Source organism: Muscardinus avellanarius (genome assembly GCF_963383645.1).
Source record: "Muscardinus avellanarius genome assembly, chromosome: 16".
Classification (NCBI taxonomy): domain Eukaryota; kingdom Metazoa; phylum Chordata; class Mammalia; order Rodentia; family Gliridae; genus Muscardinus; species Muscardinus avellanarius.
In genome coordinates this window covers 4218551-4243651 of record NC_137802.1, presented here as the reverse complement: position 1 = coordinate 4243651, position 25101 = coordinate 4218551, and the positions used below count along the sequence as shown (strand labels likewise).

Here is a 25101-nt window from a genome sequence, read left to right as displayed (position 1 = left end):
GGGGTTGCCAGGGTCCCCAGCCAGCCGAGCGGGTTCCGGCGCCCCCTGGTGGACAGTCGGCGTGCGTGCAGCAGGCCTCGGGTCCGCTGTCCCTGGAGGCCAATGTCCAGCCCCCGCTTTGCAGAAATGGAGGCCCACAGGCGTCTTCCTCCTGCATCCGGACAACCCTCTGTATTTATTCCCTTACTGTCTGCGGGGACCCCTTTTGGGGGTAGACATTAAAAAAGTGACACTCAGGAACTTTGTGGCTTCTTAGGGACCCGGGTCACCAGCCTCCTCTTCCCAACCCCAGCACATCCAGTTCCCTTCCCAGTTACGGTTGCCATAACGACCACGGAAAAAGGAAGGGAATAAGCTGTACTTCAGCCCGGCGCGGTGGTGCACGCCTGTCATCCCAGCACTCGGGAGGCGAGGCTGAGACACGAGGGTCGTAGGTTCGAGGACAGCCTCAGCGAGTTGTCAGGCACTCAGCAACCTAGAGAGACCCTGTTTCAAAAATAAAAATAAGAGTCAGGTGTGGTGGCGCACGCTTGTCATCCCAGCATTGGGAGGCTGAGACCTGAGGATCACGGTTCGCGGACAGCCTCAGCTACTTAGTGAGGCCCTTTGCAACTCAGTGAGACCCTGTATCAAAATAAAGAATAAAAAATAGGGCTGGGGGCATAGCTTGGAGGTAGAATGCCCTTGGGTTCCATCCCCAGTACCACAAAAAATAGAAAAGAAAGAAAGAAAAGAAAGAAAAAAAAAATATCAGAGCCGGGCGTGGTGGCGCACGCTTGTCATCCCAGCATTCGGGGGGCTGAGACCGGAGGATCACGGTTCGAGGACAGCCTCAGCTACTTAGCGAGGTCCTTTGAGACCTTGTTTCAAAATAAATAATAAAAAATAGGGCTAGGGGTCTGGTTCAGAGGTAGAATGCCCTGGGTTCCATTCCCCAGTACTGCAAATAAATAAATAATTAAAATAGTAAAATAGGGCTGGGGTGTCGCTCGGAGGTGGACTGCCCCTGGGTTCCATCCCCAGCACCAAACAACAGAAAAGCTCTGCGCGTCCGCCCACGTCTGTGGGCCCCGGCTCCGCCCTCTCACCTCCCTCTTCCTGGCTGGGGGGGGCACATTCGAGCTGATTCCTCCATGGCTGCTGAACCCCAAATTCCAGAGGTGCACCCCACTGGTCCGTGACCATGATGCGGGCCGTGCTGGGGCGCTCACTCAAAACACAGCCTTGCACTTTGTTTTATGTTGCTGGGATGAGTCCTGAGCTCCACCCCCAGTTCTATTTTTTAGTCTTTTTATTTATTATTATTATTATTATTATTATTATTATTATTATTATTATTTGGTGGTACTAGGGGTGGAACCCAGGGGCTTTCTACCTCCAGGCTATACTCCCAGACCTGTTTTATACTTTATTTGGAAACAGGGTCTCACTAAGTTGCCGAGAGCCTCGCTAAGTAGCTGAGGCTGGCTTCGAACCTGCGCGAACCTCCTGTCTCAGCCTCCCGAGCGCGGGGATTACCGGGTGCGCCACCACGCCCGGCTGGAGGTCATTTTTAGATCAAATAATGTGGACGGCACAGACAGCCCTTCACCAGGAGGCGGGGTGCAGGTCAGAAGGTCGCTGTGGCCTCGCATTGGCAGGGCCTGCTGTCCCACAGACGCCTGCACCTGGGGCCAGGGGCTCAGCTGGGGCCAGGTTCAGTCTGGGTTGGGGTCCAGCCAGAATCGGGGTTCAGCTTGGGAGCAGGGGTCAGTATAGGCTGGGTCTTGACCAGGGTCAGGGTCAGCACCGAGGGGTGCTTTCAGTCCTGGGCTCAGCTAGAGTCTGGGTTCATGTGGGGCCCGGGATGGAGGCTCCGTCATGAGTGACAGGTGGGGTCTGGGATGAGGGCTCAGTCATGAGTGACAGGTGGCGCCCGGGACGAGGGCTCAGTCTAGGGTAAGGGGCTGAGCCTGGGATGAGGGTCGCCCGGCCCTCAGCGTGGCTCTTGGGGTCCTGCTGGGGCTGGGTGTGCAGCAGCGGCCTCCTGGGTGGGGCGACACCCCTGCCCGGCACCTCCTCACCACATCCTGCCCACCCTCTTTCTGCTTGGTCACCTGGAGTGACAGGAGGCTGGCTCCTGGGGGGGGGGTGCCTGAGGGCACAGTAAACAGGGTGGGGGGCCTGGCCTCCCACCCCCACCCTGCCCGGCCTGGGGCACTCAGCTGTGCCCCTCACAGGACGCCTGGTGTGGCCGCCGCCCTCGGCCATGGACACCCTTCTCAGGGTGGGGGCCCCTGCAGGCTCCTGCTGGGCGGCCGCTGGGCAGGCAGGGACCCAGCCACCAGCCCGTGGGTGTCCAGCTTCAGGGGTGCGCATCCCTGTGCACAGGGTCAGGGGAGCCCCCTGCGTGGCCTCTCTTGGCCCGTGTCCAACGGAGCGGGGTGGCACGTGCCTGTAACCCCAGTATGGGGGGGGGGCTGAGACAGGAGGGTCGCAGGTGGGAGGCCACGGGACTCAGTTTCCCCTTCTACAGCAGAGCAGGGTGTGGGCTGGCTGACCCCTGGGCGGGGGCATAAAGTGGGACCATTCAGCCCTCTCAACAGGTGTCAGGAGGGGCTCTGGTGTCTATTAGGCCCCTGCGGGATGGGAGGGGCGGCAGCAGGCGTCCACCCACGCCCCACCCCAAGGCAGCCGCGGCCCCCTCCCCTCTTCTGCTTTAGAGGGACTGGCTGGCAGGGGCCGGGTGGGGTGGGGGTCAGGGCAGAGGGCGCCCCAGCCGCAGCCGCCGCCTCCTCCTAGTCCTTGTCCTCCCCCTCGTCCTCCTCCACCTCCTCCTCCTCCTCTCCCTCCTCCCGTCCTCTTCCACCTCCTCCTCCTCCTCTCCCTCCTCCCGTCCTCTTCCACCTCCTCCTCCTCCTCTCCCTCCTCCCCACCTCCTCCTCAAACCTCCTTCCCCTCCTCCTCCTCCCCTTCCCCCTTCTCCTCCAGGTCTCCCTCCTCCCCTCCTCTCCCCCTCCTCCACATCTCCCTCCTCCACCCCCTCCTCCCCCTCCTCCCCCTTCTCCTACCTCCTCCTCCCTCCCCCCTCCCCTCCTCCCATCCCCCTTCTCCTCCAGGTCTCCCTCCTCCACCACCTCCTCCCCCTCCTCCCCCTCCTCCCCCTCCCCCTCCAGGATCCCCAGCAGGACGGTTGGGAGGCCCCTCCCTGGGGCCTGGCCCCCACCCCAGGGGCACCTCACACATCACAGGAAATTTCAAACAACAGGAAACCGAGCTGGGCGGCGGCGCCCCAGCCCGCGCGGCCTCAGTCGGCCGGGGAGCCATGAACGCCTCGGGGGCCCCGTCGGTGGCGGCCCCGGCCCCGGCCCCGGAGTCCTGCTACCAGCTGGCGGCGGCGGGGCACAGCCGGCTCATCGTGCTGCACTACAACCTCTCGGGCCGGCTGGCCGGGCGCGGGGGCCCGGGCGAGGGGGCCCCGGGGGCGCTGCGCGGGCTGGCGGCGGCGGCGGGCGGCCTGGTGGTGCTGGAGAACGCGCTGGTGCTGGCGGCCATCGTGGCCCGCGCGCGCTGGTGGCGCTGGGTGCACCTGTGCCTGCTCAACCTGGCGCTGAGCGACCTGCTGGCCGGCCTGGCCTACCTGGCCAACGTGCTGCTGTCGGGGGCGCGCACCCTGCGCCTGGCCCCGGCCCACTGGTTCCTGCGCGAGGGCCTCCTGTTCTCGGCGCTGGCGGCCTCCACCTTCAGCCTGCTGTTCACGGCGGGCGAGCGCTTCGCCACCATGGTGCGGCCGGTGGCCGAGCGCGGCGCCACCAAGACGGGCCGCGTGTGCGGCCTCATCGGGCTCTGCTGGCTGCTGGCCGGGCTGCTGGGGCTGCTGCCGCTGCTGGGCTGGAACTGCGTGTGCGCCTTCCACCTCTGCTCCAGCCTGCTGCCGCTCTACTCCAAGCGCTACGTCCTCTTCTGCGTGGTCCTCTTCGCCGCCATCCTGGCCGCCATCCTGGCCCTCTACGGGGCCATCTTCAGGGTGGTGCGGGCCAACGGGCGGCAGGCCCTGCGCCCCCCGGCCCGCCGCAAGGCCCGCCGCCTGCTGCAGACGGTGCTCATGATCCTGGCGGCCTTCGTGGTGTGCTGGGGCCCGCTCTTCGGCCTGCTGCTGGCCGACGTCTTCGGCTCCAACGTCTGGGCGCAGGAGTACCTGCGGGGCATGGACTGGATCCTGGCCCTGGCCGTGCTCAACTCCGCGGTGAACCCCCTCATCTACTCCTTCCGCAGCCTGGAGGTGCGCCGCGCCGTGCTGGCCTTCCTCTGCTGCGGGTGTCTGCGGCTGGGGCTGCGGGGCCCCGGGGGCTGCCTGGCCCGCGCCGTCGAGGCCCCCTCGGGCGCGTCCACCACCGACAGCTCGCTGAGGCCCCGGGACAGCTTTCGGGGCTCCCGCTCGCTCAGCTTTCGGATGCGGGAGCCCCTGTCCAGCGTGTCCAGCGTGCGGAGCGGCTGAGGCTGCGCCCCGGGGCGCCCTCGGGACGGAGAGCCGGAGCCCGGGCCCCGGGAGCCGGGTGGTTTTCCCGCCGCAGCCCCCTGGGTCTGCTGATGCCAGGCTGGTTTCCATGGGAACCTGGGACCGGAAGGCGGCTGGGCATGGGGCGGAGCGCGCCCCCCCCACGCCAGCCGCACCGGGGACGGGGGCTCGCCAGGTCCCCCCTGGCCGCTCCTGTGCGACTCTGGGGGAGCCTTGGCCCGTCTCTGGGCGTAAGTGGGGCCCCCAGGCTGCGAGGGGCCCGGCCCTGGTGACGTCGGCGTTTACTGAGGACCGAGGGTTGCCAGCCAGCGGGGGCTACGTGTGCTGCCGTTAGGGCCACGTGTGCGTGCTTTGGGGAGACGTGGCTGTGAGTTTTGGGGTGTCTCTGTGTGTGAAGATAGAGTCATCACCTCCGTGCGTCACAGGGAAAGCAGGTAGGGACCTCCATGGCCTATTTGGTACTGGGGGTTGACTCTTAGAGGCCTCTGAGCTACACCCCGCTCTTTTCTTTTTCGGGTCAGGGATGGAACCCAGGGGCTTTCGACCTCCGAGCTACACCCCCTGCCCTATTTTTTATTCTTTATTTTGAAACAGGGCCTCACTGAGTTGCAGAGGGCCTCGCTAAGTAGCCGAGGCTGTCCTCTAATCGCGATCCTCCGGTCTCGGCCTCCCGAATGCTGGGATGACAAGCGTGGGCCCCCACGCCTGGCCCCCCATGACTTTTATACCCGTCTCTTCTGGTCTACTTCCCCTTGGGAGAAGGCACCCCGCCTCATTCCCTAGCCCCTGTCTTGCATCTTTTGGGGTCCCCCATGGAAGAAGGGCTAAAACAGAGGAAGAGGCCCTCCTGGCCGACCGGGAACCCGCCTGGCGTCTCCTTCAGGGCTCGCTGCCTCTCTCTGTACAACGGACTCATCACAGAATCCAAGGGGCCGGAGGTCGTTGGTCACTGGCCGCCAGTGCCCGCAACCAGATGGCCGGACCACCGATGGACGGACAGACAGATGGAAGACGCCCCCTGCCTCGGCTCCTGGAGTGGAGACGCCGGTCCCCACGGGCTCGCTCGCAAGCGAGGACCAGACGTTTCCACCGTAGACTGACTTTTATCCGAATTTGTTTACATTAAGTGGCACCGCGGGCTGGTGACCAACACGCGTAGCTGGTGCGGATTGTCAGCCGCGGCCCCGGAGGGGTAGAGAGCGGCTCTGTCCGTCCGTCCGTCCGTCCGTCCATCTTCTCAGCAGGAAGCCGGGGCCCCCGGCCGCCCTCCCCGTCCCCACCACATACTGGAGGGCTTGGGGCTGGGAGCTGGTTTCTCAGCCGCGCCAATGGCGCCTAGCCCCGGGCCACGTGTGGCTCTGGGCATTCATTAAAACTCAGGAAATCTAAACGTGCAGTTTCTCGGTGTATTGGCTTCCTGGAGGTACTATCACCGGGCTGGCTGCGTTAATAAAGGGCTTTTTTATTTATTTATTTATTTATTTATTTATTTATTTATTTATTTATTTTATTTTATTTTTGAGGTACTGGGGAAGGAACCCAGGGGCATTCGAACTCCGAGCTACACCCCCTGCTCTATTTTTTATTCTTTATTTTGAAACAGGGTCTCACTGAGTGGCAGAGGGCCTCGCTAAGTAGACGAGGCTGTCCGCGAACCGCGATCCTCCAGGTCTCAGCCTCCCAAATGCCGGGATGACAAGCGTGCGCCGCCACGCCCGGCCTGTTTAGCTTCATTATTATTATTATTATTATTATTATTATTACGGATCTGGGGATAGAAACCAGGGGCATTCGGCCTCTGAGCTACACCCCCAGCCCTATTTTTTATTTTTTATTTTTTGAAACCGGGTCTCACTGAGTTGCAGAGGGCCTCGCTAAATAGCCGAGGCTGTCCGCGAACCGCGATCCTCCAGGTCTCAGCCTCCCGAGTGCTGGGATGACGAGCGTGCGCCACCGCGTCCGGCTTAAAGGACGTGATTTATACAGGTGGGAAATCCAGGGGCCGGTGTGGGCGGGGGCCGGCTCCCTTTGCGACCGGGAGGGAGACCGTCCCGGTCCGCTGGCCGTCAGTTAGAGCCACCCCGCTTCACGATAGCCGCGGTCTCGTGAATTCCATCCGCAGTGACCCCGTTTTCCAAATAACACCCCATTCTGAGACCCAGCCTTTGACTTCCGCTTTACCACCGCTGCCAGGAAGCCTCCCTGGACTTCTCTTCGCTCCTTGGTCTCCTCCGGGTCACACCTCCGTGGAGTTCTGCGGGGGCCCTGGCTGCGTCTCCAGCGCCAAAGACAGGCTGTGACCTCCAGGAGGCCGGACCGTGGCGTGCCTCCTGCTGAGCCCGGGTCCTCTTCCCCTCTCCCTCCTCCTCCAGCTCCTCGAGGGGCAGAACTTCCCCAGGACGGCTCGGGGTTCATGGGGACCCCTTTGCCTGGGTCTGCAATCTGTTCGTGTTCCCCAGTTCTGCCATGGACCGCAAACCTCAATCCCCCCATATGCAACATGAGACACGGGGGAGGCCTAGGAAGACCTTTGTGCTGGGTGTGGTGACACACAACCATAACCCAGTATTCAGGAGGCTGAGACAGGAGGATAGCGACCTGGAGGCCAGCCTCAGCAACTTAGCAGGACCCTATTTCTCCTCCTCCTCCTCCTCCTCCTCCTCCTCGCGGTGCTGGGGATGGAACTCAGGAGCTTTTTACCTCTGAGCTGCACCCCCAGCCCTATTTTTTTTTTAATTTGAAACAGTGTTTTGCTACGTTGCCAAGGGTCTCCCTAAATTGCTGAGACCGGCCTTGAATCTGCAATTCTCCTGCCTCAGCCTCCCAAGTACTGGGATTGTGGGTGTGTGTTCTCTGTGGGCACAAAGGCTGCTTCTCAAGGGAGACAGAAGGGAGGCCCCGGCGCTGGAGCCTGGGACGCCAGCTGGCTGCTCAGCCAGGGCCATTGGCTTCTGGACCCTTGACCTTAGTCTCCCCTTCCCGTTCAAGGGGGTGTGTTATTGATGACACTGGGTTCTTAGGATTGGCAGATTTAGGAAAATAGCAGTATTTGATACCTCGAAATTATATTCAAATTTCTAGTAAACAACAAATAATTTGTTAGCACAAATATGCCTGAAATATGAATAAAGAGAAACACAAGTCCGTGACGAACTCCTATCACAAAATCCAGGCTGGAGACTACAAATCCCATGACCCACTGCGTCATTCATTAGCAACCGCCTGTCTTGATTTTTATATCCTTTTTTCATTCATTCGTCCCCAAATCCTACAGATCACCCACCCAGGGGGTGAACAGGCGCTGCGCTTAGAGTTCTGGGGATACACAAATTCAAGAGTCAGACTAAGGTCTGGGCCTTCGTGGAGCGAAACATCTCTCTTTTCCAGGAGGAATCTTTATTCCCCGCCCCATAACCTCAGAAACTCGAAGACAACAATTCCCATGATCCTGTGCGTTTTGCTCCGCCGGACTACAATTCCCAGGAGACCTAGCGCGGACACTTCCGGTTCCCTTCCCACAGTACTTTCTTCTAGGTCAGAAGGTGACATCCGGTCCCCCGTTTTTGCCCCTAACCCCGTCGTCCCGTGCCATAGGCGGGACTTAAGTTCTACAGATAGTTTCTCAAACATCTGTATTTTCCAACTTGGAGCGTACACGTAGCGTCGGCCAAACTGCCCCCCGTAGCTTCCTTCTGGGAGAGACCCAGACTGTGCCTACGACTCCCAGGTGGCTCCGCGCGCGCGCCGGGGCGGACTACCACTCCCGAGAGGCAGCGCGCGCAAAACAGCCGTCCGCGGCGCTGCCCGCAGGACCCCGCGCGGAGACGGGCTGCCCCGCGGAGCGCCTGCAGGACCCCGGCGGCTGCCCATGCCGAGGTGAGTCCGCAGGAGCCGCGGCCGCCGTCCCGTCCTCGCCCCGTGCCCGCCGCCGCCGGCCAGGATGCTGGAGGAAGCGGGGGAGGTGCTGGAGAACGTGCTGAAGGCGTCCTGCCTGCCGCTCGGCTTCATCGTCTTCCTGCCCGCCGTGCTGCTGCTCGTGGCGCCGCCGCTGCCCGCCGCCGACGCCGCGCACGAGTTCACGGTGTACCGCATGCAGCAGTACGACCTGCAGGGCCAGCCCTACGGTGCGTGCGCGGGACCCCGGCCCGCCGGCCCCCCGGCCCCCGCCTGCTCCTCCCCCTCGGGTCCCGGCGGTCCCCGCCCCGGCCCGGACCCCGGCCCCGCCGGTCCGAGCCGCCGAGCCATTGAAGGCCTGGCCTGGAGCTCGGATTCCGGAATCTTCAGGCCCAGAGGAATGGCGAGGCCTGACCTCCTGAAGAAGCGGTGCCCTGCGCGGGCTCCTCCGCCGGGCTGCCATCGACGCGTCCAGGCCCCCCGCGCCCCCGGCGGCCCCCGGGAGCCCCTCCTCTGGACATGGAGCCAGACGGGCCCTGTGACACCCCAAAGTCGCGTCGTTTTCTTTTAGAGTAGTGGGTTGTTGTTTTTTTTCCAACCCTGGGGACCCCGGACAATGCCCGGGGACATTTTTGGTTGCTGTGACCAGAAGCTCCCGCCCGGCGTGGAGGGAGGCCAGGGTCACAGCCCAGCGCCCAGCGCCCAGGACACATGCCCCAGCGCTGCCCGGCGTCCACCGGACTGAGGGGAGCCCCTGGGGTGCCGCGGTGGTGGGAACCCCTGCCCCACGCCTCCTAGGGGTGAGCGGACGCGGCCCAGAGCTCCCCAAGTCAGGGATTTATTTTCTGTGAGCTGTCTGGCCCAGAGGAGGGTCTTTAGGGGCGCCGCCACCTGGTAGAACCGTTCGCGGCTTCGCCCGGGGCTTTGCTCTGGGATGGGGAGCTGCCGGCCACAGGTGGCAGCTTAAATGCCAAACCCAAGCAGCCACGTGTGGCCAGTGGCCGCCAAACGGGGCAGCTCGGCTCTGGGGCTTGTGAGGCTTTTCTGGAACCGTCTGTCGGCCGTCCGCACCACAAGCTCCTGCGGCTGCGGTGGCCGCCTCTAGCCCCGTGAACCTCCCCACACACCAGCCTGTCCCGGCCCCTCGGGGGAGCCGGTGCCCCTGGTGGGTATCACGCTGCCCCTCCTCGCCGCCCCAGAGACGCCCGCGCTTTCTCCCCAGCCCCACGGCATTCGCCCGCTCTTCCTGCGCCCCGTTTCTCCGCTTCCCCTCACCCCTCAGGTCCTCTGCCCTGGCCCTGGGCCCCTTCCCCGATTGATTGTCCTTTTTCCTGACTCAGGACCTCGTCCACTCCAACCTCCTTCCCGGCCTCCCCATCTCCGCTGTGAACACAAGCACCGGCATGGGGAACAGGGAGGGACCTCGGGCGCCCCCGGCCCCAGCAGCACGCCCGTCCACAGGGACTGGGTTTGGAGGGTGGACGCAGGGGCCTGTTGGGGGGCCGCCTGCCTCTGCAGAGATCTGGGGGCAGGGCACGGGTGGGGGAAGCCTGGCCCCAGCCCCTCCCCTGCCTGCCCCGGGCTCCCCGCCCCGCCCCAGCTGCTCCCCGCCAGCCCCAGCCTCGGGCTGGGCTCCTTGCCCAACTTCCTTGGGCCCAGTTGAGAAACGTGGGGCTGGGCTGTCGGGAAGGGGAAGCCCCGGGCGTGCCCAAGGCCAGTGCCAGGTACAGGAGGGGGGCCCACGCCCCCCCAGGTGGACTCTGTCCCTCCTAGGGGACAAGCCTTCTCCCCTGCAGCATGCCTGCATGTGCGCCCTGGTGCCCACAGGTTCACCCGCTCCCCGCCTGTGGCCTCGCCTGCCTCCTGAGAGGGGCAAGGTGGAGGGGCGGCCCCTTCCGAGGCCGGCTCGCAGGGTGCTCTGTGGGGAGGGCCCTGCCTGCCTCCGCCCTGCAGCGCGGCCCAGCCTTGGCGTGGCAGGGCTCGTGGACAGGTGACCCCCGGCCAGCTCCGCGCCCTCCTTCCCAGCTGCCCCTGCAGGGTCGCGGCCCCGTGGCCCGGCCCAGCTCGGGGCCTCTGGAGGCCGCAGTGTTTGAGCTTCCTTAGACCCGTCACTTGTGTCTTTTTGGCACTGACCAACTTCACATGAGAGTTAATGTTTCTGGCTTCCCGTTTGGCAGCCCAGCCAAACATGGTGGCCTGGTTGGGGGCCCTGTGCGCTCCAGGGTCCCCAGCGTGGCCAGGCCTTGGTCGGTCTCTCCAGATGGAGTCAGCTTATCCAGTGCCTGCTGGGAGGGCCATCCTGTCCCGGGGAGGGTAAGGGGAGGAGGACAGCGGGCTTCTGAGGGGCAGGGCCAGTCAGCCCCTGAAGGGAGCCTGGGAGCAGATGCCTGGCTTGAACCCTGGCGCAGCCCTCGCCACACAGGTGCAGGCATGTTCTGGGTCTCTCCCTTTTTTTTTTATTATTTTATTTTTATAATTTTCTTGGTGGTACTGGGGATGGAACCCAGGGACTTTTCTACCTCCAGGCTATACTCCCAGACCTAGTTTATGTTTTATTTGGAAACGGTCTCACTGAGTTGCTGAGAGCCTCACTAAGTAGCTGAGGCTGGCTTCGAACCTGCGCGATCCTCCTGCCTCGGCCTCCCAAGCGCGGGGATTACAAGCGTGCGCCTCCATGCCCGGCCTTGGCTGTCCTTTCCAGAGCCAGAGTTGCTGGGCTGAGCCAGCTCTAATCCCCATCACGGGGTAGCGAGCCCGACTCCCATGTTGCTGGGGAGGGACGGGGCTGTCTGAGGTCTCTCCCTATTCCCCAGGCCTCGCCGCACTCAATGCTGCCGCGTCCTCGGGACAGACACCTTCCCCTGCCGGCCGAGCACCCTCCCTCTGTCCCGAGACGCGTCTGCCGGGGCGCAGGCTCAGCGCCCTGTGCTGGAGAGAAGCCCTGCGGAGGCCCCTCCACCTGCCGGCCTGCAGGGGCCTGTGCATCGCCGACCCAGTCCCTCCTGGGGGTGACCCGCCCCCGGGGCCTTAGTGAGGCCCGGACATCTGTTGTTGGCAGGGGCGCCCCTGGCGTGGAGCGGGCAGAAGCCACCCAGGCAAGGCCCGGCTTGGTGTCTCGGTGCCCGCAGAGCCCTAATGGGGCCAACAGCGGGCCCTGGCGTCTGCTCACTTGGCGGCTGGTGTTTATGGAGAGTCAGGGCTGGCGCCGAGGTACATGACTGTAAGGCCCGGCCGGCCAGGGAGCGGCACCAGACAGAGACCCAAGGAGCCAGCGCGGTGGGCGGCGCAGGCCTTCAGGGCCCGGGGGGTTTAGCAACGTCCGGCCCACCGCCGGCTGCATAGGTGAAGTTTTATTGGCACACAGGCACACCCTTGGGTTACAGCGCCTGCACCTCAGGGTGGACCCTCAGCCACCGGCCAGGGCTGCTGGCACCTGTGCTCTGGGCGGCGGGGCTGCCGCGCGGCCTGCGGGCTCCACGTCGGCGGTGCCCGTGCAGGGACGCCGGCCGACGGCCTCTCTCCCGCAGGCACACGGAACGCCGTGCTCAACACGGAGGCGCGCACCACCGACGCGGACGTGCTGAGTCGCCGCTGCGTGCTCATGCGGCTGGCGGACTTCTCCTACGAGCAGTACCAGAAAGCGCTGCGGCAGTCGGCGGGCGCCGTGGTCATCATCCTGCCGCGGGCCATGGCAGCCGTGCCCCAGGACGTGGTGCGGGTGAGGCCGCCCCTCCACCCCCGACGCCGACCCCGCCGGGGCCCAAGAAATGCTGAGCAGTGGTTGCTGGGGTTGGGGCGGAGGGGCCTGGAGCCCGGGATCCAGGGATGTGCTCGGCACCTGCAGGGCCAGGATTTCCCCCAGAGGGGCGCCCGGCTCGGTGTCCTGGCGTTTCTGTGCCCACACGCCAGCTGCTGTCTAGCGAGACTTGGGGGCGGCGTCCTGCAGGGCCCAGGACACCCGTCAGGGGACGCCTCGGCCTGGTCTCCGTGGTGGCGGGGGATCTGGCTTCAGCGCCTAGGATCTAGCGGCGCCCCGGAGGGGTCCCCATGAGGACGTTCTGCGGGCAGAGAGGGTTGTGGGGAGGGGCTTGGTCCCGTGGCGCGCCCAGCTGAGGGGTCTGCTGCCTCCAGGGACAGCCCCGGGCCTGAGCCCTGCCCGCCTGCCTCCTCCGCAGCAGTTCATGGAGATCGAGCCGGAGATGCTGGCCATGGAGACCATCGTCCCTGTGTACTTTGCCGTGGAGGACGAGGCCCTGCTGTCCATCTACGAGCAGACCCAGGCGGCCTCCGCGTCCCAGGGCTCCGCCTCTGCCGCTGAAGGTGGGCGTGGGGGGCGCGGGGCCTCATCCTGGCTGTGCCGGCGCACAGAGAGCGGGGCCGCTGGTCCAGAGGACGCAGCCCCGGCCTCCACTTCTCGTGCGGTTCGTGAGGCGGTGCCGTGTGCCGCCCTCCCTGTTCTGTGGCCGGCAAATCCCTCCTGTGGCCATCTGGCTTCAGTGACGAGGCGCGGTTGGCATCCTTGGGTGGGAGGCACCGTGCCCATCCAGTGATGGCGGGGCCCTGTCACCTGCCCCGCCAAGGGGAAAATGAGGAGCGGGCCGCGCCAATGGGACCCGGAGCGCAGCAGACGGCGGACGCCGGGCCGCGCCTGTCGTCCCGGCCGCTTCAGGGGCTGGGGCAGGAGGGCTGCGAGTTTGCGGCCAGCCTGGGCCACTTCGTGAGGCCCCCCTCAGAGTAAAACAAAAAGGGCTGGATGTCGCTCAGGGGTAGAGAACCCCCGAGTCCCCAAAATCCCCAGCGCTGAGAAAAAAGGAAATGTGGCCGTTGGGAGTTCCGTGTTGCGCGTAGCTGGCCCTGGGTCTCGGCTCCAGCCCGGACGATGGCCGCTTTCACTCGGCTTTTCTACTGAAGAGCGAGTTCTTTTTGTTTTGTTTGCTTAAATACCTGGAGGAGAAGGGGGAGGAAGATAACGTCCAGGCGGAAGGGCCGGGTGGCGCGAGGGGTGTTGGGCTGGCGCGTGCCTCAGTGGGCCCGCGGGCGCCGTGGGCTCACGCCCTGTCCCTCCTGCCCACAGTGCTGCTGCACACGGCCACCGCCAACGGCTTCCAGATGGTCACCAGCGGCGTCCAGAGCAAGGCCGTGAGCGACTGGCTCATCACCAGCGTGGAGGTGAGACCCCGCCCGCCGCCCCTGAGGAGGGGCCTGCCGGGCGCAGCAGTGAGTGAGGCGCCGGCCCGCCCGGTGCCTCAGCCCGCGCCGTGATGGCGCCATGGCGGCTGCTCCAGGAGTTCACGGTCTCTCTGCAGGGCCGGCTGACCGGGCTGGGCGGAGAGGACCTGCCCACCATTGTCATCGTGGCCCACTACGACGCCTTCGGGGTGGCCCCGGTACGTGTGCCCCCCCCATCACTCCTAGTGCCCGGGAGGCAGGTGCACGGCACGGTGACCCGTCCAGCGGGCCCGGAGTAGCCACCGTCCCCTCCGTTCCCGGTCGCTGGGCGGCAGGGGCGATTGAGATGTTGCTCTTACCCACCTCCCGCCATTTGGTGTGCGGGTCTGGGGACGGAACCCAGGGGCGTTCTACCACCGAGCTGCACCCCCTGCCCTGTTTTGTTCTTTATTTTGAATCAGGGTCTCACTGAGTTGCAAAGGGCCTAAGTAGCTGAGGCTGGCCGCGAACCACGATCCTCCCGTCTCAGCCTCCCGAATGCTGGGATGACAAGCGTGCGCCCGGCTCCATGATGATTTTTGTGTGTGTGTTTGGTACTGGGGGTGGAACCCAGAGGCTTTCTACCTCTGGGCTATACTCCCAGATCTTTTTTATATTTAATTTGGAAACAGGGTCTCACTAAGTTGCTGAGAGCCGCACTCAGAACATTCCACTGCCCCCAGGAGGCCCCGGGCCGCGAACAGCATCGCGTGCCTGTGTTCTGGCCGTTCTTGCTCTGTTGGCGACGCTGCCCTGGGGCGTGAGGCGGTGGACAGCTGGCCGTGGCGGTGCCCACCTGTCACCCGGTACTTGGGAGACTGAGCTAGGAGGGTCGCAGGTGTTTAGTGGGACCCTATGGCACAGTAAAATTTAAAAGGGCGGCCGGGCGCGGTGGCGCACGCCTGTCATCCCAGCATTCGGGAGGCTGAGACGGGAGGATCGCGGTTTGCGGCCAGCCTCAGCTACTTAGGCCCTCTGCAACTCAGTGAGAGCCTGTTTCAAATTAAAAATAATAAAAAAATAGGGCAGGGGGTGTAGCTTGGAGGTAGAATTCCCCTGGGTTCTATTCCCAGACTGGCAAAAGACAAAATAAATAAATAAATATTTAAAAATTACAAACAGGGCTAGGGTGTAGCTTGGATGTAGAATGCCCGAGTTCCATCTCTAGTGCCAAAAAAAAAGTACTGGGGTGTAGCTGAGTATCAGAACGTTCCTGGGTTCAGTTCCCGGTATTACAAAAAAAAAAAAGGTGGGGTCTCCACCTGTCCCTGTGGCAGGGCACAAGGGCGCACGAGCCCTCGGCGGGGAGTGGCGGCCTTCGGGGCCCCGCCAGGGCTCCGGAGCGCCTCCTGGCATGGGGGCCAGAGCTTTTCGCCCCCGGGCTAGTGGGGCTGAGCAGAGCAGGCTCCTGCGGCTGGTGGGGGCCGGGACTGACCGCCCCGTGTCTCTCTCGCCCCCAGTGGCTGTCGCTCGGTGCGGACTCCAACGGGAGCGGCGTCTCGGTGCTGCTGGAGCTGGCGCGCCTCTTCTCCCGGCTCTACACCTACAAGCGCACACACGCCGCGTGAGTGCCCGCCGCCGGACGCAGCCCTGGGGCGGGGCGCTGAGCGCGTCCTCCACCCGCTCCGGGCTAGAAGCTCCCCAGGGGCCGGGTCGCCTGGCTGAGACCGGGGTTAACCAGTTTGCCGTCCCATCCTCGGGCAGGGTGGCCACGGCCCCGGGTCAGCAGCACTGAGCGGTCAGGGCCGTGGCGCTTGAGATTTCTGCGGACCTTGTGCTTACAAGGGGACGGCCGCGCGCTGGCCGTCACGTGCGAATTCAGGCAGGACAGAGGGGGGCGCCCCTCCGAAGGGCCGCCTCGCCCGGCACCCGTGGTAGTGGGCTGCCAGAGGGGCGGGCGCGGCCATGCTTGCCGCCCGCTGCAGCGTCCGCAGCCGTGATGGGCAGTGGTGCGAGGCTGGGCTAGACCCCGGGGCCTGAGTCCCAGGTGCCGTGGGTGTGCTGGCGCCCTGGTATTCTTGGGGGCTGCAGAGCCCCTCTCACAGGCAGGGATTCGCATCTAGCATGGTGCGTCCTGACCTGTTAATTCCTGCGTGAGTCCACGGCGTGCCAGACCTCGAGGGGATAACGGCGGAGGACGGGCGGCGTGCGCCCGGGTGGCTGGGGCCTCGTGCTGCTGCCCTCGACGTCCCCGGGTGCTGGATCGCAGCCCAGGCGGAGGCAGCTCCTGGGCTCCTCTGTGCCCCTCGGGTCTCTGCCTCTCACGAGGATCCAGTCACCGGGTTTAGGGCCCGGCTTGCCAGGGACGACGTTAGCAAGTGCCACTTCCCCTTGGAGGGCCCAGGATGGCGTGGGTGCTGGGGACCATGTACCCAGCTGTGGCCGGCGTGGGGCCTGCACATCTCGGCCTCCCCGGGAGAGCGCCAGGCTGCTGGGCCGCGGGGCGTGTGGGGGTGTGGAGTCCATCCTGCGTCGGGATGCGGAGCTGGGCCCCTGGTTGCCATGGGGACAGGCCCTGTCTGTCCTGGCCTATGGCCCCCGTGTCTGTAGACGCTGCAGCGTCTGAGATGTGGGGCCCTCGGGCCTGGGGGCTCCCAGTCGGGGATGGCGGGGCCCAGGGACACTGCTGAGCGCCCTGCAGTGCCCGGGTCAGCCCATCTGGGAAAGGCCCAGCCACTGCCCAGCCCCGGGAGCTGATGCCCTGCACCCGGCGTCACGGTCAACGCCGCCTCCCGTCCCCAGGTACAACCTGCTGTTCTTCGCTTCTGGAGGAGGCAAGTTCAACTACCAGGGCACCAAGCGCTGGCTGGAGGACAACCTGGACCACACAGGTGAGCGGCGGGCGGGCGGGCTGGGGTCAGGCGGCGCCCGCAGCCCACCCACCGCCCCCGCCCGCCCCCTGCAGACTCCAGCCTGCTGCAGGACAACGTGGCCTTCGTGCTGTGCCTGGACACCGTGGGCCGGGGCCGCAGCCTGCACCTGCATGTGTCCAAGCCGCCGCGGGAGGGGACGCCGCAGCACGCCTTCCTGCGGGAGCTGGAGACGGTGGGTGCCGGCCGGGTGGCCCCGCGCCCCGCCCGCTCACCCGCCCGAGGCTGCCCGCCTGACCCCGCCTCGCACTCAGGTGGCCGCCCACCAGTTCCCCGAGGTCCGCTTCTCCATGGTCCACAAGAAGATCAACCTGGCGGACGACGTGCTGGCCTGGGAGCACGAGCGCTTCGCTATCCGCCGGCTGCCTGCCTTCACCCTGTCGCACCTGGAGAGCCACCGCGACGGCCAGCGCAGCAGTATCATGGATGTGCGGTGAGCGTGGCGAGGCGCGGGCGGGAGCGGCCGGGGTCCAGGCCAGGCTCCGGCCTCCAAGCCCTCGGCCAAGTGCAGCCAGATGGCCGCTGCTCTGGAGCGCCCTGCGCCCCGGTGCGGAGTGGGCACTGTCCTGACCGCAGCCGCTGGGCGGTGGCCACGGTTGGAGCTGTCCTCTGCCCCTCCACCGCCCCTGACGGTCAGCAAACCCTGCAGCGTGGCCAGGTAGGGCCTGACGCTTGCGCAGGGCGGCGGGTGCCTGCTGTTGGGTGTCAGCTCCTCCCGGGCCTTGGGGAGAAGCCTTGGTGCTGGGCACTTCGACGGCCCCGTGGGGTCTCCACTTCCACCCGTCCTGCAGCCAGGGCCCCGCAGCGCTGGCTCGACTCCCGGGGGGCCGCCCCGTCGCTGCTCACGGGGCACAAGGGGCAGAGGTCAAGGTGATGTCCCAGGCACCAGGCCACAGTGGCCGTGCGGCCTCCCGGCACCCATGGCTCGTCCCGGGCAGGGCCCCGCCCATCACAGCTGGACCCATGACTCCCGAGCCGCCCGCCTCCGCAGCCTGGCCCCCGGCTCTCAGAGACCGGTCACATGCTCCGCCCTGGTACGAGCCCTCAGCTCGTTAGCGGCCCGTAACAACGTGGCTCAGGACAGGTGCGCCCTGCCCAGCAGTGGTGCCTGCTGCCCTGTCTCCATAGCCCGCGGTGAGGCCGTCGTGGTGGGGCCATCAAGGTAGCCGCTGGCTCCTGCAGCCTGGTGCCCCTGCGGTCAGGGGCAGTGGCCCGCCACTGGCTCTGAGGGCCCGGAAGCACAGCCTTGGCCGGCTGGCCATGAGCTTAATTCCTGGGGCCGCGGGGATAGAGTGCCAGACCCAGGCCCCAAGCCGCAGGCACCTGCCCCTCTGTTTTAGCGCGAGGGCCGGGCTTCCGCAGGGCCGCGCTCCTCCACGGCGCTGGGGATCCTTCTCGCTTCTCCAGCGCCCCTTGGCTTGTGCCACGTCCCCAGCTCTGCCTCCACGGCGGGGCCGGCCCCTCTGCGTTTTGTCACGAGGGCAGTCACTGGGTTTAGGGTCCACCCTCCCAGGGGACCTCATCTGACTTGAGTCCACCCACAGCAGCCCCGCTCACCAGCAGAGCCCACCCCGAGCTCCCAAGTGGGCCTGAGTGCGGGGGACTGCGTCCGCCCCGCTGCAGAGAGGTCAGGCCAGGTCCGCCCTTTGGCACCCAGGGCGGATGCCGGGGCCACCCCGCTTTCCAGATGGGAAGGCGGGGGCCAGGCTTGGGAGGGGGAGCCTGGCAGACTCTCGGCCGCCGGCATCGGGAGAGGGAGACGTCTCCACCCCGTCGGGGCAGCCGGCCCCTCGCGCCTCCGTGATCAAAGCCCTGTCCCTGTCTCCCCAAGATCCCGGGTGGATTCAAAGACCCTGACGCGGAACACGAGGATCATCGCGGAGGCGCTGACCCGGGTCATCTACAACCTGACAGAGAAGGTGAGGCCCCCGCCGCGCCCCTGTCCCGCCCGCCCGCCCGCCGGCCTGGGCTCAGCGCCGCGGCCTCCTCTCTCCGCAGGGGACGCCCCCGGACATGCCCGTGTTCACCGAGCAGATGGTAAGGGCCGGCGGGCGGGCGGGCGGGGGGCAGCGGCTGGCGCGGCGGCCATGTGACCCGGGCCCCAGCAGGTGCAGCAGGAGCAGCTGGACTCGGTGATGGACTGGCTTACCAACCAGCCGCGGGCCGCGCAGCTGCTGAGCAAAGACAGCACATTCCTGAGCACGCTCGAGCACTTCCTGGGCCGCTACCTGAAGGACGTGCGGCAGCACCATGTCAAGGCCGACAAGCGGTGAGCCGCGGCCGGGGCCGGGGAGGCCAAGGCAGGAGGACCGCGGGTTGGAGGCCGGGCGCAGCAACGCAGCGAGGCCTTGTTTCAAGAGAAATAATGGAGCCAGGCATGGGGCACGCGCTTGTCATCCCAGCTTTCGGGAGGCTGAGGCAGGAGGATCGCGGTTCGGGGACAGCCTCAGCTACTTAGTGAGGCCCTTGGCAACTCAGTGAGACCCGGTTTCAAAATAAAGACTAAAAAGTAGGGCAGGGGGTGCAGCTCGGAGGTCGAATGCCCCTGGGTTCCGTCCCCAGGACCACAAAAAAATAAAAAGAGAAAAAAGTGGGTTGCAGGTGAACCTTGAAGGTAGAGCGCCCCTGGGTCCCGCCCCCAGCACCAAAAGTCTAAAATCCATTTTCAGCGTAAGCGTGTCCTGCAGTTTGGGACGCGCTCAGTCTCCATACACGCGTGCTCTTGTGCCCGGAGCTCCTCCCCGGCTGGCTGAGGAACGCAGGGGCGGTGACCTCCTTCTGTACGCGGGCGCGGGCGGTGACCTCCGCGGCCCAGCCCAGCCAGGCCCTCCCTGCTGCCTCTCGGGAGTCGCGGCCGGAGCGGGCGGCCTCACTCTAGGCCTCAGCGAGTAGTGAGCGTCTCTTCAACCCAGCAAGACCCTGTTTCAAGTCAAACATTAAAGTAGTGCTGGGGTGCGTGGCGCAGAGGTAGAGCCCGTGCTGTCTCCCCAGGGACCCCGAGTTCGTCTTCTACGACCAGCTCAAGCAGGTTATGAACGCGTACAGGTGAGCAGCGGGGGCCGGCACCCCGGGCTCCGGCGAGGCCCGGGCTCATGGCCGCAGCCCTCTCCTCCTCCAGGGTCAAGCCGGCCATATTTGACCTGCTCCTGGCCGTGTGCATCGGCGCCTACCTCGGGATGGCCTACACGGCGGTCCAGGTGAGCAGATGCCCGGGGCGTGGGGTCCGGCCGGAGGCGCCTCCGCGCTGACCCCGGCCGCCCCCCGCCCCCCAGCACTTCCGCCTCCTCTACAAGACGGTGCAGAGGCTGCTGGTGAAGGCCAAGACGCCGTGAGCACCCCGGACGGGCTTCCTTCCTTTGGCTTGGACGTCCACGGGGAGGGGACACCGGGACCTCGCGGGCCAGGCCGGCGCTGGCGCCCGCGCGGCTCCTCCGTGCCCGGCCCCGCGCCACGGACGCTGGCGCAGTTATTTATGTCCTCCACCCTCTCGCAGCGACCCCTCCCCAGGCGCGGGCTCCGTTGGCATCCCGCGGGGCTCACCGCCGGGGCCAGTGGCGCCCCGGCCCCACCGCCCGCCCCGCAGTCTCCTGCGCCCCCTGGTTTTCCCGGCCCCATCTGTCCCCCGGGGCACCCAAGCTTCCGGTCACTTCCCGCCTAGCTCATCCGGAAAGAGGGGGCCGTGCCCTGGGGACTAGGCCCGCCCAGGAGGGGCACGCAGGCGGGGGCCCAGGGCCGCCCCGCTGAGACCCGCAGGTGGGGTCCAGCCCCCGGGTCCCGTTGGCGGGTCCTGAACCCAGGGCAGGCGCCGTGGCTGGAGCCCCTCACCGGGGACGGGGCGCGACCTCAGGGAGACCACGGCGCGTGGATTCATCAGCAATACGCTCCGGCGGCCAGCTCCCTGGGGCCGCCTCCCGGCACCCTTCCCGAGGCCCGGGCCGCTGTCAGGAAGGCCGGCGCCCCCGCGCGGGCCTCCGAGCTGCCCCACCCCGGCCGCAGGGCCCCGCTGACCAGCCGGGCTTCAGGTGGGCCGAGGGACGCAGGCGCCTGGGCAGAAAATAAAGCCATATTGAATGTTCACCTGTGTGGTGTCTGGGGCACCGCGAGAGCCTGTGTCGGCAGTGCGTGGCGCCCGCTTTGATCCCAGGATTTGGGAGGCTGAGATGGGAGGACCAGAGGGTGGCGGCCAGCCTCCGCTACTCTCCGAGGCCCCGTGACTTAGACCCTGTTTCAAAATAAATAACGTAGGGCCGGGCGCGGTGGCGCAGGCTTGTCATCCCTGCATTCGGGAGGCTGGGACGGGAGGATCGCGGTTCGCGGGCAGCCTCAGCTAACACGCCCTTTGTAGCTCAGTGAGACCCTGTTTTAACATAAAGAATAGCCGGGCGTGGTGGCGCACGCTCGTCATCCCCGCGTTTGGGAGGCGGAGACAGGAGGATCGCGCAGGTTCGAAGCCAGCCTCAGCGACTTAGGCTCTCAGCGACTTAGACCCTGTTTCTAGATAAAGAATAAAAGATAAAGGGGGGGGTGTCGTTCACAGGTAGAATGCCCTGGGTCGCATCCCCAGTACTGAAAACGGGAAAGTAGAGCCGGGGTCAGGTCTGCAGTGTACCGCGCAGCCTGTTCCCAGCTCCGGGGCTTGGTGGGCAGCGGTGTGCGCAGCTGTCCTCCCAGCTGTGGAGGCGGAGACAGGAGGACGCAGGTTAAAGGCCCAGAAACGTTTATTTACTTATTTTTTTTCTGTACTGAGGCTGGAACCCACGGGCATTCGACCTCCGTGCTCCACCCCCAGCCCTGTTTTTTATTCTTTATTTTCAAACCGGGTCTCACTGAGTCGCAGAGGGCTCGCTAAGTAGCTGGGGCTGTCCGCGAACCGCGGTCCTCCGGCCTCAGCCTCCCGCGTGCTGGGATGACGACTGTCAGGGGTAGAACACCACTGGGTTCCGTTTTCAGCACCAAAAGAAAGGCCCGCCCGGTGAGGTTGAGGGGTGTTTAATTCTTAGAGCCACCAAAGAACCAGGAGCGGGGCGTCCCCGCGGGTCCTGGGCCGCACCCCCGGGCTGCAATCTCCTGGGACCCACCGTGGGCGTAGGGTCTGCCCCGCTCTGCGGCCATCTTGCCCTCAGGACAGCTGTGAAGCCGTGCGGCCAGGAGGCCGAGGGGACGGCGGTGGCCTCGCTCCCTGCCCTGCCCAGCGCCGGTGGGGAGATGTCGGGACACAGTGCAGACCCCACCAAAGCCCCTCGTGTTTAGAGGAAAGACCCTGCCTCCTCTTCACACATTCTTTTTGTGCAAAAAATGATTTTTTTTTTTTTATGAATTGTAACCAAGACGTTGAAGGTCGTCAGCGAGCCGAGCCGGCCAGGAGCACCATGCCGGTGCGCCATTTCTCTGCGTCTTCTAGGGCGCGCATACGTGGGACCTTACCCTGAAGACTTGGTAACAGGGCCCTTTTTTTTTTTTTTTCCCCGGGTCTGGGCATGGAACCCAGGGGCATTTGACCTCCGAGCTACACCCCCTGCCCTGTTTTTTATTCTTTATTTTGAAACGGGGTCTAAGTTGCCGAGGGCCTAAGTAGCTGAGGCTGGCCGTGAACCTGCGATCCTCCTATCTTAGCCTCCCCAGCGCTGGGGTTACGAGCGAGTGCCACCCCGCCTGGCTGAAGTGGCAGTATTTTAAGGGGTCCCCGAGTGGAATGACGCCCGTACGCTGGCCGCCACCAGGGCTCAGGGTGGTGAACGAGCGGCTAGCGTGGTGGGTGGCGCACCCCTGTAATCCCAGGTCTTGGGAGGCTGAAACGAGGATCGCAGGCTCGGGGCAGGCTCAGTGCCTTGCCGAAACTTGAGCCACCTCGGGAGTCCCTGTTTCAAAATTTAAAATAGATATATTTATATATCTGGGCGTGGTGGCGCACGCTTGTAATCCCAGCATTCGGGAGGCTGAGACGGAGGATCGCGGTTCATGGCCAGCCTCAGCTACTTAGTTCGTGGCCAGCCTCAGCTACTTAGTGAGGCCCTCTGCGACTCAGAGAGACCCGGTTTCAAAATAAAGAATAAAAAATAGGGCAAGGGGTGGAGCTCGGAGGTCGAATGCCCCTGGGTTCCATCCCCAGACCCCCACACACACACAAAAAAAAAGATTCAGTCCACTCTGCGCTCTGTGGCGTGGGCCCAGCGCTGGCCCCAGGACCCAGCGTGCAGGAGAGGTGCCGGCTGCCCCAGGCGCCCACAGGCAGGGACGGGCGGTGGACGCCATCAGTGGACAGCACATTTCCAGGCACGTGCCAGGCCGGGATGGCTCTCTGCAGGGGGAGGGTCTCGGGCACAAGGAGGGTCTCGGGCACAAGGAGGGGACTCGAGATTTGTAAAGTAGAAATCAGAGCACAGCGACTCGGGCCGCAGACAGCTCAGGCAAAGGCCCTGGGGCACGCGGGAGCTGGCGTGGAGGGACCGTCTGTCTGTGACACGGTGCCGTGAGCGGCCGCGGGAAGGAGCGGGCGCCGCGCTGGCCTCCTTTGAGTCTGGAAAGGTCACGGGCAGCCCGAGGAGCTGGCACGAACGCGAGCCGGCCGCCCGCGCCTGCACGCAGGGCGGCTTCTCCCTGGGCCTTGGGTGTCCCGTCCACCCTGGGGCCTCCCACAAGCCTGTCGCGGCTGCCCTAGACCCAGGGCGGCTCGGCCTCGCTGCTTCACTTCCTTACGGGGGATTTTTAGGTCAGTAAGAAGTGAACGGCAGTCGCTTAATGCCATTTGCTTCTCTCCAGGAAAATCGCCCTTTTTACTGTATGTATGTATGTATATATGTATTTTCGTGGTACTGAAGATGGAGCCCAGGGGCATCTACCTCCCAGCTACACCCCCAGCCCTATTTTTTATTCTTTATTTTGAAACAGGGTCTCAAAGAGCTGCGAAGGGCCTCACTAAGCAGCTGAGGCTGTCCGCGAACCGGCTGCGTTCCCAATGACTTTAACCGCCCCCTCGTCATCCGCAGGTCTGGAGAGAACTGGTCGTGGGCAGTGGGCGAGGACCTCCGGGTGCCCGGGTCCGCGGGGCTGGGCACGCGGCTCCGTCACCCATGGAGGACCAGTGGGCGCAGCGGGCGGCGGGGCACCCACCTGCCTGCGGGCTTCAGGAAGGGGCTGAGCGCGCGTCCCAGGCCCTCACGGATACCAGCCGCTTACTATCTCATCTTAATTTTGACATAATTTCAGATTTATAGAAATGTCCTAAGAACAGGACAACAAGCTCCCAACATGCTTCGCGTAATCTGCAGATGCCAACCTCTTAGCACGGTGGCTTTCTGCTCGTCTCTGTCTCTCTCGTCTGTTCTGTCTGTTTTTGCGGTGCTAGGGATGGAAGCCCGGGGCTTTTCTCCCTCCGCGCTCCACCCCTCAGCCCTATTTTATTTGTATTTTGAGACAGGGTCTCACGCGGTTGCCGAGGGGCTCACTAAGTTGCTGAGACTGGCCTCCGACCTGCGGTCCTCCTGCCTCAGCCTCCCGAGTGCCGGGTTTCCAGGCGCGGGCCACGGATGCCTCACTGGTCAGTCACCGGCGTTCACGAGCATGTGCTGGCCTGGGCAGATGGACTCGGGGGAGGCGGCCAGCACTGGCCCCATCTCTAAAGCTGTGCCCAGGGGACCCTGTGGGAGGTCTCGGGACATCTGGGTGGTCACAGCTGGGGCTGCAACCCCCAGCACCTGCAATGCCCAGAGATGACCCAGCCAGTGTCCTGAGAAATCCAGCCGAGGAGAGGGGACCTGAGCAGGTGACAAGGCCCTGGGGCAGGTTGACGGAGAGAGAGCCATCCAGAGAGCAGGGCCCAAACTGGAGCCTCCGTGCCCGGCTCCCGCAGGCCCTGCCCTCGCCGGTCTCCTTCCCGGGACATGACCAACAATGCCCAGATCTCTTGCGGCCAAGATCAATTGGAGAATCAGCCTCCTGGACTCCCAAGGCCGCCAGACGCCCAGCCCCTCGGTTCTTAGCCCTGAAGCTGATATGGCTGAGGGCCATCATGAGGCCAGAAAGTAAGCCCCAGGGATGCGCTGTGTTGAGGATGGGGATGCTGGGCTCAAGGCCGGGCGTGGGGCGCACACTTGTAGTCCCAGCATTCGGGAGGCTGAGACTGGAGGACCGCGGTTCACGGACAGCCCCAGCTACTTAGGGAGGCCTCTGCAACTCAGTGAGACCCTGTTTCAAAATAAAGAATAAAAACTAGGGCTGGAGGTGCAGCTCAGAGGTTGAATGCCCCTGGGTTTTATCCCCAGTACTGTTAAAAAACAAACAAAAAACCCCAAAAAAACCCAGGCATGGTGGCACATGCTTGTAATCCCAGCATTTGGGAGGCTGACATAGGAGGATCATGGTTTTCAGACAAGCTCAGCTACGGAGCGAGGCCCTTAGCAGCTCAATGAGACCTTTTTTCAGAAATAAAAAGACTGGGCCCGGCGTGGTGGTGCACACTTGTCATCCCAGCATCCGGGAGGCTGAGACCTGGAGGATCGCGGTTCGCGGACAGCCTCAGCTACTTAGCGAGGCCCTCTGCAACTCAGTGAGACCCTGTTTCAAAATAAAGAATAAAAAATAGGGCAGGGGGTGTAGCTCAGAGGTCGAATGCCCCTGGGTTCCATCCCCAGA

At 64.7% G+C, this 25101-nt stretch overlaps 2 protein-coding genes across 2 annotated transcripts; both read left to right on the top strand.

The window, feature by feature from the left end:
- Positions 1-3304: 3304 nt before the first annotated feature.
- S1PR4 (sphingosine-1-phosphate receptor 4) lies at positions 3305-4477 on the top strand (the record flags this gene model as incomplete). The annotated part of the gene is made up of 1 exon (XM_080713918.1): positions 3305-4477. The coding sequence occupies one exon, from the start codon at positions 3305-3307 to the stop codon at positions 4475-4477; it is 1173 nt and encodes a 390-aa protein (XP_080570044.1).
- A 3961-nt stretch (positions 4478-8438) lies between these two features.
- Positions 8439-23684, top strand: NCLN (nicalin; the record flags this gene model as incomplete). The annotated part of the gene is made up of 22 exons (XM_080713917.1): positions 8439-8622; positions 11920-12110; positions 12568-12712; positions 13467-13561; positions 13699-13779; positions 15061-15164; positions 16343-16431; positions 16506-16645; positions 16725-16903; positions 18302-18389; positions 18469-18507; positions 18579-18739; positions 19462-19515; positions 19589-19667; positions 19743-19798; positions 19964-20021; positions 20129-20492; positions 21471-21549; positions 21594-21667; positions 22958-23078; positions 23230-23248; positions 23457-23684. 22 exons carry the CDS (start codon positions 8439-8441, stop codon positions 23682-23684), a joined length of 2628 nt encoding a protein of 875 aa, XP_080570043.1.
- Between the last annotated feature and the right edge of the window lie 1417 nt (positions 23685-25101).